Below are 13,431 nucleotides of genomic sequence, written 5' to 3' on the forward strand. Positions count from 1 at the left end.
TAAATATTTTAGAGGGGGGAGGAACTTACCATTCTAATCAAGTAACTTTAATATCCAACCCTTTTTTTCTGAGTGTTTTCTATTTCTTCATGAAGTTTGTTTAAGCAGCATCCAGAGCTCTCTGTGAAGGTGCTTTTAACGGTTTTTGCTGAACAATATTGAATAAGCTAAAATAAGACTTGGTGATATAATGTTCAAGTAACAAAGCTGAAGCTGAAAGGAGTTACCATTTGGTTGCAACCATAACTGGTGTTGAAGTTTCTCTAGCCGAGAAAAGCAAATTTGGGTGTTTTCTTTCTTTGAGGTAAGAAAATAAGCACTCAGAATATTCAGAGTTTTAAATTTCTAGATACCATTTAGAATTCAGTTTCAAAATGATGTTACACAAGTTCAACTTGTTCAATTTAGCCGGCCTGGCCTAATTCCCAATTTTAGTCCCTCAAGCCTGCATTTTAAAGTTTTTTAGGGGTATGCTTTTTAGTTGGTTTTAATTTTTACTTTTCTGTACAGCTGTATTAGGTTTAATTTGTTTTTAAGGGTATAGGATATTTATCTTTTGTATTTGTTTTAATGAGACGCCTGTACACCGCCCCGAGTCCCTTCGGGGAGAGGGGGCGGTCTATAAATCCTGAAAAATAAATAAAAAATAAATAAGTTAATTTCATTCTTTCAAATATAACTTGGACTTTATGGCTGATTCTGTCATTATTTTTTTCACATATTAGATTGCTTCCCTCCCACTCCCCATTCTCCACATCTGAACAGATAGTTCATTTCAAGGCTGCCCACTGCACCCTATTGTTAAGAACACAGTTATAGAGTAGTTCACAGTTATTCATGAGAGGGAGATCCTAAAATACCCATACAAACTTAAGTGTCTTAGTATAGGCCTTTATTGTCATTGTACAAAATAAATACAACGAAATTGGTCTTAAATTTAAACCTACGTTAGCCATGCATATATCCCAATCTGTTGTGTCACATGCTTGGGCGTTGAGGTGCAGCAGGCATGGATGTGAATGCAATGTGCTCCCTCATCCCCTTGTATGTTTCAATTTTATTAAGTAAGTGTGAATAACACTCAGGTGTACATTGATAAAAAGTTTAGCAAATCTGTAGCATTGGGAAACAAGACATAAATTCCTGCATGCTTGTTGAATGAGATAAAATCAGATATAATTAATATAATCGTTGCTTTTGTTGTTTTTTATTTGCTTTTTAGAAATATGGCAAATTAACTACTTGTACTGGTTGCACAACTCAGTGCAAGTTTTTTGACATGACACAGTGCATAGGAACTAATGGACATATGGAGCCATACTGCTCAACCACATGCATGAACACACACAAATCAAAATATGCAAAATCACAAAGTAAGTGAAAGGGGTGATATGTCTCTCTCAACAGATAAAACATTGTTCCAAAATAGAGAAATTCTGTTTCCCTTGTTTCTTCTATCTGGTTTTCTTGTGAGAGGATATTTGATGTCCACATTATATTTACATTATTGGAATATGACTCGTATGAGTTAAATAAAAAAATTAATATAATTATGAAGTTTTAACATTTGAGCTCATGTTTTCCGCCAGCTACAGATTTTTCAGACTGTTCTTAATGGTAACTCCGTTCTCGGTTTGAATGTATTTTATAGTATTCTTTAATTTAATGTTACTGTACATTGACCAGAAATATCGGTTATGTTTAAGGATGTGCTTTGCTAGAAACAAAACAGTTGCATGATTTAGGTAATTAATTCATACTTTTTAATATAGAGCTAACTTAAACATTAATCCATACAGTGTTCCTTAACTAGGGGTGGAATTCAGATAATTTAACCGGTTTGCGACTGCCAACTTGACCCTGGGCCAACTGGTTGTTAAATTATCCCTCCTCCCGCCTGCCCGCTATCAAAGTGGGTGCTGTGCTGCAATGGAGAAACAGACAAGGGAGCTGACACGAGGGGAGGAGGAGCAGGGAGAAGAAGGAGAGAAAGTGGCCTTTTCCTTCCCTCGCGCCAGCCACTCCGTTGCCTGTTTCTCCATTGTAGCACCCAGCATCCACTTTGATTGCAGGGTGGTTGGGCAATTTAACAACTGGTTCAGTTGAACCAGTGTGAACCAGCTGAATCCCACCAGTATCCTTAACCCTAAAAGAGGATAGTCTGGTAGGTAGGTATGTAAATTAGGTATCCATATAAACAGTGTGAGTTTATAGAAAATCTCTTAAATTTTACAGAGTCAAAGTGTGTGTGTGTGTGTGTGTGTGTGTGTTTTGTATTTAAAATTAATTAAATGTAACATAGTGAAAAATGTACATTTATTGGAAAGTCTAGGCTACACATATCATTCCCACTGATTTTGGTCATCAAAAAACCTGTTCATTAATTATAGTTTTTTCTATTGCCCTATCTAGGAAAGTATGCATAACTAGTTGTTTTGTTTAAGCCTAAAAAGGCCGCTTGTGTAGGAATAAGTGATTGTTCAAGCCTCAGCCATTGCTGTACTTTTAATAAATGCTAGCTTGTCATTTATAACCTGGAAATTTGCATTTATTTTTTTTGTATACTACATTTTTCTTTTAGGTTTGGGAATTGTTTGCCAATTTTGTAAGCGAAACTCTTTACCTCAGTATCAAGCCACAATGCCTGATGGAATACTGTACAACTTTTGCAGTTCCAGTTGTGTAGCTAAATTTCAGGTTAGCTGTTGTGTTCAATCTCTTCTTCCCTAGATATGTATTATTATGTGCATATATCCTGTTAGGTATTCTTAGGAGGCTAATATTACTGTGAAACCACTTTTTACTTAATGGCTACTCTTCACAAATAAAATTCTTTGTGTTTATCACTTACCAATAAAGCCCTTGTTAAAGTTTGGCTATTATCAGCATAGTGTATATATAAGAAAGTAATTTCCAAAATTCATGGACTATCATTAGTGCTTTCTTCTTGAGTCTATTTGAATTCTATTCTGCTTATTCTGAGAGGTATGTGGCTAATGTTTTGACATTTTTATTCTCTTCCCTTTTAAAAAAAAATTTTTTTTTGCACACAGGTAATCCTATGAGTACTTGAATACTGTATATCCAGCTAATTTATAATTACTAGAGGATTTTGTGGTTTCGGAAGAAGTAAAAAATTAATTCCTTCCTTATGTCAGTAAAAAAAAGAAACTTTTGATTTTTGAATTCCTTCTACTGCTAAAATAGCAACATTAGCTTACTGACAAATCCTATTCCTTTCAGGGATTACATTATACTAAACAGAACACTTAATTGGTTTTGTACATTGATTGTCAAATAGCCAATATTTTAAGATGATCACATGCAAATATGCAATAAGATTGCCATGTATTTATACTGTGTAATATTTTATGTGCTGGAGTTCTGAAGGCCTTTCTGTGTTAGATTTACACCTCACCTTTTATTCAGCAGCTCAAGGCAATATCTATGGTAGGGGTGTCAAACCCAAGGCCCACGCCCCGGATCCAGCCCACGAAGTACTTAGATGTGGCCCATGGGACTGCCCTGGAAACAGTGAAGGACCAGCGAAAACTGAGCTGGTCAGCAAAAACGGAGCTTGGGAGAGCCCTGTGTGGCCCTCCCTAACTCCGTTTTCGCTGGCAGAGCGCTTGGGCCACCATTGGCACCTCTACACAAGTGATGTCGAGCTAGCCATGCTCACCCTGGACACACACCCCTCCCAAGGTCAAACACAACCCTGATGCAGCCCTCAATGAAATCAAGTTTGACACCCCTGTTCTATAGTGTTCTCTCCTATCTTTTTCCACAGTGACCAAGGTAGATAAATTGGCCTACAGTCACCCAGGGATATTCCATGCTGCTAGAAGTTTAGAATTTGGCTGTCCCTGCCTCTAATTCAACACTTCAACCATTCTGCCATGTTGCATTACTCCTAGCATTATTATATATTACTTCAATTGTAAAGTCTGGGGAAGAGCAAAAGGAAGGCTGGGGCTGGGGGAGGCAGAGTATGAATTCAATAATAGATAAAATGAATGTGTTTCGAGGATAGATAAAACTGCAGCTTCTTAAAGGTTTACACTACTTTTTACTGAAAACTATACAGTGTGGGCTTATGTACAACTTCCAGGAGCATAAATTCAAGCATTCTTTTATTTGAGCGTATAAATCATGATAGTTATGTCTAGATTTGATATAAGCAAATTTAATTTTGATGTATTTTTGCCAATTTAGCTCTGTATAAATGAAGGAAAATTAATTTATTAGTAAAAATTATTTTTTATTAAGCATTAGAGAGATTCAGGCATCTTTTGTAAAAGAACCAGCAGATATTAAAATTGTTTAGTTTTGGCTAATTTTATTAGAATTTTTAATAGTTAAGGATGAAAGTGATTCTTTATTTCATCTCCATATTTGATTTAGATTTATTGCAACCAGCTTTAACTTGAACTTATATTCATAAATCACCCTTAGACTATTTAACATGAAAGTCTCATTAAGTGAAATTACAGATCCACTACATTTTTGTTGTTTGGGGGGTTTGGACTAAATTATATGGGCAGACCAGTATCTTGAAATAATTACAATAGTTTAACCTGCACTGCCCTTAAATCTTTAATCTATAATTCCTTTTCAACTAATGATGTTTTATCTCAACCATAAGCACCTTCTTTGGACAAACTGTGGAAAATAAGGCATAAAACAGTAGTGCTCTTAATTTTTAATCTTTTGACAGGTTAAGTGTCATTTTGTGCCTTTTCTCACTTATTTGTATATTTCTAGCCTAAATTTCACTCTTATTCCTATAGACGTATGGTAGATTAATTTCTTATGTTCCCAGTAGCATGCTGGAAATGAAACAATTCTAGGTTTTTTTGTAACAGAATTGTTGGCTGTTTTGATTACCATAGAAACTGGATATTGTGGTTACAAACCATTGCATATGAAGTATTTGTATGAGATAATATTGTTTCAAATGCACATATGGAGAAATACAAATAGTCCTCAACCTATAAGTGGAGCCCACACTTGTCCTTAAGCAATGTGGTCTTTCAGTAAAAGATAAATGTTTATCTTTTTTAAAAATCTTTTTTTGCTGCAGTTAAGCAAGTCTGGCTTCCTTCATTGGTTTTGCCAGACGCCCCCTGGGAATATCACAAATAGTATTCATCTAACTTTGTAACCATTGTAAATGCATGCCAAGTGCCCAAATTTTAACCCATGACTACAGGGACGTTGCAGTGGTCACAACAGTGAGGAGCTGTTGTAAGATACTTTTTCCAGTTCGTAACTTTGAACAATTGTTAAAACAGTTGGTTATAAGTCAAGGACTACCCGTAAGTCTCATTTGATACAAGTGGCCTGTAATAGTTAATTTTATATGGTGGAAAGGCAGGCAACCCTTTCAGTGAAAATTCGCAAATTGAAAATGCACAGATAAAGTAAGACGGATGAGCACAATATTTGTTATTTTCAATATTTTAATGATAGTCTGCAATTTAGGAGTTCTTATAACCTCACAACTTCTGCCTGAAAAGTAAGTGACACTAGGGCAGGGGTGTCCAAACTTGGGAACTTTAAGACTTGTGGACTTCAACTCCCAGAATTCCCCAGCCAGAATTCTGGGAGTTGAAGTCCACAAGTCTTAAAGTTCCCAAGTTTGGACACCCCTGCACTAGGGCCAGGAGAGGTCTTGCACAGTTACAGCTATTTTGCAACTATTACAACCATTTCTGGACTAGTCACTTGTGTCCTAGTCCCCTCCTACTTGGACTAGTTTAACATTAGGAAACTACAGTTGGGACAAAAATAAGTAGCTTAGACAAGATTGGTAGCTTAGACATGGCTCTGATAGATTTGGACGTCCTCCTCTGTTTGAAGCATTGTTTGCAACCTGGGTGCATTTCTAGATGCTGTTTATAACCTCTATGGTTTTATATTGTTCCAGACTTGGTTATCTGAGGTAATATCTTCTGTATTTATGTATTCAGATCAAATGTGGTCAGGTTCCTCCAGGTCCTATCACTATGAAATTGTCATCTAATAGGACCCCAGAAAGTTTTCCGTAGTTACCCACACTCTGGTAACTCATTCCATGCAAAAATTCAATCAGCTTTCTCTCTCTTAAGCTTTCAAAAAAATTCTTAAAAGCTACTTGTTTGTCTATTGCAGGAAAAGTTGCGTTGTAATTCAACATTTTCAGGTGCTTGGTGTTTATATTTCTTTTGTTTTTATCTGTTTTGCCCTTTTTATTTTTAAATATGTTTTGAAGATTAAAAATCATTTTGTATTTGAGATTATCAGCTGCCTAGAGTCTTTTGATTTGGGCAGCAAACAAGGAAAGTGAATGAATGAATGAAGTGAATTACAAATGCTGTTACTTTTGAAAAGCTTAAGAAAACTATTCCCGATGTAAGATACATAGTTTGATGGTTCCAAAGATACTTCTGCTATTTTTCATTTTGTCATTACTCAGTTTCACTTTACACATAACTAACTGATAAGAAATTGGATTATTAAAATTGTACATGAAACACAAGCGCAAAAATATTTCTGCTGATGATTTAAAGTATGTATTGAATTACGAATTGCACGCCATCAAATTGGTGTGAATTCTTAGTGTAGATTGTATAGATTTTCTGACAGATCATCCCTGGACCTTTTCATCTTTTCGTGCTTCTCCCATCACTGTTCTAGTTGAGTCTATCTACTGTGTTGTTGTTTGTCAGTTTTCTTCCCACTTCTCCCAAGATTTTAAAAATGCTGACCATATAAAAATGAATGGATTGCAATCAGAGTCTGAGTCACACCAAGTTAGCTTTGGCAAATGAGCAATGGAGGATTTGGTGGTGCGTTTGTTTGTTAAATTTAGTTGAAACTTCTGATTTCTTATTTTTAAACAGAATCTTAATTTGTTCATTTCCTATATCTTCGAATAGCTTTTTCTTATATATTGAACATACTATGCATCTAAAATTACTATTACCTAATTTTTTCACAGTCAGCTAGATGCTTAGACTGAATCTGTCCTTTTTATCAACCTATCAAGTCATTTATTATCATTATTATGATTCAGTGCACAGTCAGCCAGATGTTTAGACTTGATTTGGCATTTTTGTCTGCCTATATACAATTCTGTGTATCTAGACATGAGTGATTAAGCCCACACGATAACATTAGTATGTGAATAAATTATGTTCTTTTAAATTATTTTATTTAAAACCATGGCCTGAGAGCAGTGATCCATCATGTTTAAAGTAAAAAAATAAAATATAGTTTTGGTAGTAGTTGGCTAATGTATGCGTATGTTTGTATGATACCAAAAATTATAAGGAATGAATTTAGTTTGAAAGGAAAGGATCAGGTGAAATATAGTTTATATATTGAAGAATTGTTCTCTGTATTTCATATTTCACCATAGCCTAATTCCCATCTCATCTTCCTTCATACATAATGCACATCCTCTTGGCAACAGTTGCTCTTCTAGCTCCCCCTATATTAATTAATCCTGCTGTCTCAGACCAATATGTTTATTTTCCAGTAGACTCGAGGGAGGGGCCACACGTGGGACATTCCGAAAGCCTGATTGGTCCAAAGACTGAGGGAAATTTCTTTTAACCTCCTCTTTTCCCTGTTGGCTCCCAGTTCCTCTCAGTCTTTGGTCCAAACAACTGCTTTGTTTCCCAGCATTTCATTGAGAAAAATTAGGTAAATTTTATATTTCTACCGATTTGATCCATTGGACATTCTAAATTCCAAAAACAGCTGCTGCCTCGCAGTGACAGGGTCCTCCGTCCCGCAGTGCATCGAGGGAGAGCTAATTGGCTTTCCGCTCTCCTCTCATGGCACTGGGAGCTCTGACCGATTCCCGGAACTACGGGGGTGTCAGGCTCCTTATAGCAGCTACGCAGGTGAGGCTCCAAAGTGGGTAGCACTGTTTGGGCTGGTGGCGGTTTCCAGTTCCCAGCCGTGCACCCTTCTATGGAGCCGCGGCTATCCAAACAAGCTGCAATGGAGCTCACAGGCCGTTTGAAGTGTGCAGCGAAGCTCCGGTGGCCATTTTGAAGTGCCCATGTGGAGGCAGCCATTTTGACCACTAGTTGAGCCTCATTGCATCGGGGCCATGGTCAATTGCCCACAGTAGATGCCCCTGTGGCTTCTTTGGCCAATGCATCTTCTGTCGTGTCAGGGGATGTAACAGATAAACTAAAACCGGAGGGCAAGCGCGCAGAACTTACCTTGCGTAAGAACTTCAACACTTCTGCCTGGGCAATAAAATCTGCCGCGGCAGCCTCCTATTTCAATCACTTGGCGGTCATGTGGCTTTGCCAACTACAGGATCGCATTCCTGTTCAAGATTAGCGACTTCAACAGGATAGCACCAAGATTATTGCGGCCACCCAGTTTTCTGCGGATGCCACCTTAGATGCTGTGAAATATTCATCCTGAGCCCTCGCTACCTCGGTGACTTCTAGACGTCTACTATGGCTTCGCAACTGGCAAATGGACAACAAGTCCAAGTGGAACTTGGCAGCTGCCCCTTACGCAGGGACCAATCTCTTTGGTGAATCATTAGACTCGATTCTCATCGAGAATAAGGATAAAAAGAAGGTCCTGCCAATCAACTCCAAGAAGCCGGACAATCGACCGGTACCTTACCAGAAACACCCATACAGGGCTCCTGAACCTGAGTACCAACAAGCCAGATTTTTTTCCTTATAGATCAAATAGACAGTCCCAGAGGCAGTACTATCAGGATAGGGGCAGGTACCAAGCTCAGTCCAAGCGGCCCCTTTCGCAGGGGGGAGCAGTAGCCCCTTCCGTAGAGGGAAATGACTCCAATCCGAGCATTCCCATAGGCTGCCTGGCTCCGTTTGCAGATCAGTGGGATCTAATCACAACAGATGTCTGGGTACGATCCATGGTCAGTCATGGCCTTCGTCTCGAATTTCTCCCCCCTTCTCGGGATCCCATTCGTGCCCGTCTGATGTCGGTGTCGGAACACGGATTGGGTCACTACTCCAATCTATTCGTAGTCCCGAAGAACTGAGTGGGATGGAGAGCCATTCTGGATCTCAAGCGCCTGAACCAATTCCTAGTCTACAGACGATTCAAAATGTACTCCCTGGGATCCATCCTCCAGGGAATCAGGAACGGCGATTACCTAGCATCAGTAGATCTAACGGAGGCATACCTCCACGTTCCGATCCTCCCCGCCCATTGCAGATTTCTCCGGTTCTCTCACAAGCGTCGCCACTTCCAATACAGGGCTCTTCCCTTCGGCCTAGCCTCTGTACCACGCACGTTCACAAAGGTCTTGGCAGTGTTGGCGGCTCACCTCCACTCTGTCCCGGTGAGGCTCCATTGCTACCTAGACGACGTGCTCATGCAAGCCGACTCACAGGCACAGGCGGTTCTCGATCTTCGCTTGATCATCCAGACGTTGCAGACCCTGGGGTTCTCCATCAACTTTCCCAAAAGTTATCTCTCACCCTCGACAGAGATCCTTCATCTGGGGGCAGTGATAGACTCAGTGTCAGGCCTAGTTCGACTCTCTCCAGAATGACTTGTCAGCCTCCAGTCGTTGGCATGGCAGGTTCGCGCAAGAAGGTCAGCTTCCATCCTGACCTTGGCCCGTTTGCTGGCAAGATGGTGTTGTGCATAGGGATCGTGACTTGGGCCCGCCTCCACTCCCGAACCTTGCAGTGGGCCCTTATCCCGTTCCAACAGAGACACATGAGCAACTCCCTGCAGCTCATCCATCTACCAGCAGATCTACGCCTGTCAATGAAATGGTGGCTGTCCCCGGCTCTTCGACGCGGGTCCCTATTTGGGAACAGGATCACATCACCATCACCACTGACGCAAGCTTATTCGGTTGGAGGCCCCTGATGAACTCCAGGTTGGCGCAGGGGCATTGGACAGTGTCGGACTTGTGCCACAATATAAACTGGCTGGAGCTGAAGGTGGCCTGGCTGGCCCTCCAACAGTTCAAGGGCTCGATCTCAGACCATCATGTTCTTCTTTTAACCGACAATGTGGCCACAAAAGCCCAAATAAACCGACAGGGCGGGACTCACTCCAGAGCCCTCTGGTTGGAAGCCCTGAAACTCGGCTCTTGGGCAGAGAGATATTTGGCGTCACTGGTGTCAGAACACATTTCGGGTACAGCCAATCACCAGGCCGATTGGCTCAGTCGCATGACAATAGACCACGGAGAGTGGCAGATCCACCCCAACTTGTTCCGGAAGATTTGCCAGCGCTTCAGGTACCCATTGGTGGACTTGTTCGCAACTCCAGCAAACGCTCAACTCCCGAGGTTCTTCTCTCGCTTTCGAGCCCGGGCAGCAGAGGGAGTGGACGCCCTTCGGTCCAGATGGCCTCCAGGTCTTCTATATGCCTTCCCCCCTCTCCCACTGATCCCGGTGACCTTGAGAAAGGTAGTGGTAGAGAGGACGGACATTATTCCGATTGCGCCACTCTGGCCCAGATGGCCTTGGTTTGCGGACCTCGTCCAGCTTTCCATAGCGTCCCCCCCCCCCTGTGGAGGATTCCTCAGGAGGAGATCTCCCTGTGCCAGGGGGTCTTGATCCACCCGGAGCCTCAATGGCTCCACTTGACCGCCTGGCACTTGAGCGGAACCTCCTGAGGAAAGCCGATCTGTCCTCCTGGATGATAGCTGCCATAGAGGCATCAAGGCGCCCTTCCACCACACGGATTTATAATTCCACGTGGTTGGCCTTTCTTAGATGGTGCACCCCCATAGATATGCCCTACCGAAGCTTCAGTCGCTCACACCCTCGAATTCCTCCAAAAAGGATTAGATGGGGGTCTCTCCCATAACACCCTTAGGCGTCAGGTAGCGGTCTTGTCCTCAGTCATATCCGGGGATGGTCATTTGTCTCTGACGCACCTTCCTTTAGTCAAGAGATTTCGGGGGGGGGGGCTGCCAACTTGCAGCCTCCCCCCATACACACACCCACTTGGGACCTACCTTTAGTGCTCAAGGCCTTGACAGGGGCTCCCTTCGAGCCAGTGCGCCCAGCAGTTTTCTGTTCATGAAGGTGGCCTTTCTAGTCGCCGTAACCTCTGCCAGGCGCATTTCCGAGTTGGGGGCCTTGTCTTCCAAGGATGACCTTTGCCAATTTTACCAGGACATGGTGATCCTCTGCTTGGATCCCACCTTCCTCCCTAAAGTCAATTCACCCTTCCACCGGGCACAGGAAGTTATCCTTCCTAATTTTTGCCCTTATCCCTCCCATGAGCTTAGACGTGCACCACGCCTTACGCATATATCTCCGGCGCACATCACCTATCCGCCGCTCTGAAGCCTTTTTCATTTCCTTCCAACCTGGCTCCTTGGGGGCCAGGGTATCATCTGCCACGATTGGTAGGTGGCTGCATCAGGCCATTTCCACTGCCTACGAATCCTTGTCCGGCCGGTCCCATCAGGGATCACTGCCCATTCCACACGGAGTGCCGCAGCCACTGCAGCATGGGCCACTAGGGCCCCTTTCGAGGACCTCTGTCACGCGGCACTTGGGCCTCCCCGTCCTCCTTCATCCGTCACTATCAGTTGGATGCTTTTGCATCTGCGGAAGCATCCTTTGGACGCAGGGTCCTACAGCAGGTGGTGACTGCCCCTTCCCCTGAGTCTTAGGTTCCCTTCCTGGGACCGAGCTTGGGTACATGTGTGGCCCCTCCCTCGAGTCTACTGGAAAAAGAACTTTGGTCCTTACCTGAACGTTTCTTTTCAGTAGATGAGAGGGAGGGGCCACTTCCCACCCCAGTTATGTTAGTTGATAGTTAGTGGGGTGTGGGGCGGTCGGGTGGTTTGTTTTCCTTCTGTTTGTGTCTGTTCCTATACAGTTACTTTTGGACATTCGCCTTCGAGGAACTGGGAGCCAACAGAGAAAAGAGGAGGTTAAAAGAAATTTCCCTCAGTCTTTGGACCAATCAGGCTTTCAGAATATCCCACGTGTGGCTCCTCCCTCTTGTCTACTGAAAAGAAACGTTCAGGTAAGGACCAACATTCTTTCTCCTCAGATTCTTCTTATGCACAGTGTTTCTCCATTGGGCTTGCATTAATATTTGTTCATGTTTATCTTTGCTTCTACCATTCCTCTGACTCCCACTGTTTAAAATTTGAATTTGTGGCTCTTTTGTGACCTCCTTGTGTCTTCCTTATATGGTCTGAAGTTGCAATATGCATTGATGCATTAATAATAGAGTATACTTTAGGAGTTCAGTGGATTGCCCTTTTTAGAGTAATGAAATTAAATGTGCAAAGAAACTAATGAACATTAATTTTGGCACTAATTCTTAAGTAATAGCAAATTGTTGTTGTCCTGGAATAAATTATATATCTTAAACATTTTTTTCAGACTCTTAATGTACCTTCTTCAACCAATGGCCAGTTTGTGGCGCCAAGTGATATTCAGTTGAAATGCAATTATTGTAAAAATACTTTCTGTTCAAAACCTGAAGTACTGGAATGGGAAGTAAGTAAATGATAGCGCAATTTTTTTTAAGTGCAAGCAAATTAATTTATTATAAATTGTTCATTTTGATAAATAATATACTTCATTCTTTTATATTTCATACTTTATTCATGGTTGTTTTAATTAATGCTTTTAGCATTAATTAATGCACTGACTATTTCCTATTTTTCTCTTTCTTGTAGCTGCCATTTGTGCCCCTAGTCTGATTAGATCCTCAGGTCACAGAAACCAAGCAGGATTATTAATTTACAGGGGTTTATAGGTTTTTCCAATCCATCAGGAGTAATCCAGCCATAAAAAGGAGTCAGTTTTCATTTGCAGTGATAATAACATTGAATAATTATAACTTCATTGTGATACTTATTGTAATTATTCACATCATTGTGTTTCTACATGTATGCAGAGCAGATTAAGAACCTTCCAGGGTTCAAGAATTTAGACAAAAGACGAGTGGTGGGATTCAGCCAGTTCGCACGTATTCAGGAAAACCGGTTGTTAACTTTCTATGCAGTTCAGAGAACCAGTTATTGGAAGAAACCTTTTTGGGGTTTTTTTCCAATTTAGAGGGGTTATCCTGTAAGAAAGGCAAGAAGGAAACATTCTGGTATTGTTTCTAGCCTAATCTTTATTGCCCTGTTTACAGAAACTGCCTCTCTGGATAAACCTTATTACATTGTAACAGCTAAGGGGAAGCACCCATCAATGTGAGTGACATTGAGTTGGCCATGCCCACCCAGACACATGACCACCGAGCCACACCTACCCAGTTGGTCATTAGGGCAGAGAACTGGTTGTTAAATTATTTGAATCCCACCACTGCAAAATATCTGTTCCTTTAATGCTCCCCTTAGGCATGTCCTTTCATTCAACTTCCAGTTACTGTTTCATACCAAAGCAGTAGTGTATTTCTTTTTTGTTTGTATTTATTTTACATCCAATTGAGGACTTC

The 13,431-nt window shown here is 41.4% G+C and overlaps 1 protein-coding gene across 5 annotated transcripts in view; it reads left to right on the forward strand.

The window, feature by feature from the left end:
- ZMYM2 (zinc finger MYM-type containing 2) overlaps window positions 1-13,431 on the forward strand; it is an 84,275-nt gene that overhangs the window by 43,159 nt on the left and 27,685 nt on the right. For 4 of the 5 annotated variants that reach the window (XM_081950182.1, XM_081950181.1, XM_081950184.1 and 1 more), the window contains 3 exons: window positions 1,223-1,373; window positions 2,582-2,697; window positions 12,366-12,482. In XM_081950182.1, the coding sequence (XP_081806308.1) occupies window positions 1,223-1,373; window positions 2,582-2,697; window positions 12,366-12,482 (384 nt within the window). The remainder of the gene's footprint in view (window positions 1-1,222; window positions 1,374-2,581; window positions 2,698-12,365; window positions 12,483-13,431) is intronic. The other variant, XM_081950185.1, reaches the window with a different exon arrangement.

The sequence above is a fragment of the Natrix helvetica genome (genome assembly GCF_964273705.1).
Source record: "Natrix helvetica genome assembly, chromosome: 4".
Taxonomy (NCBI): domain Eukaryota; kingdom Metazoa; phylum Chordata; class Lepidosauria; order Squamata; family Natricidae; genus Natrix; species Natrix helvetica.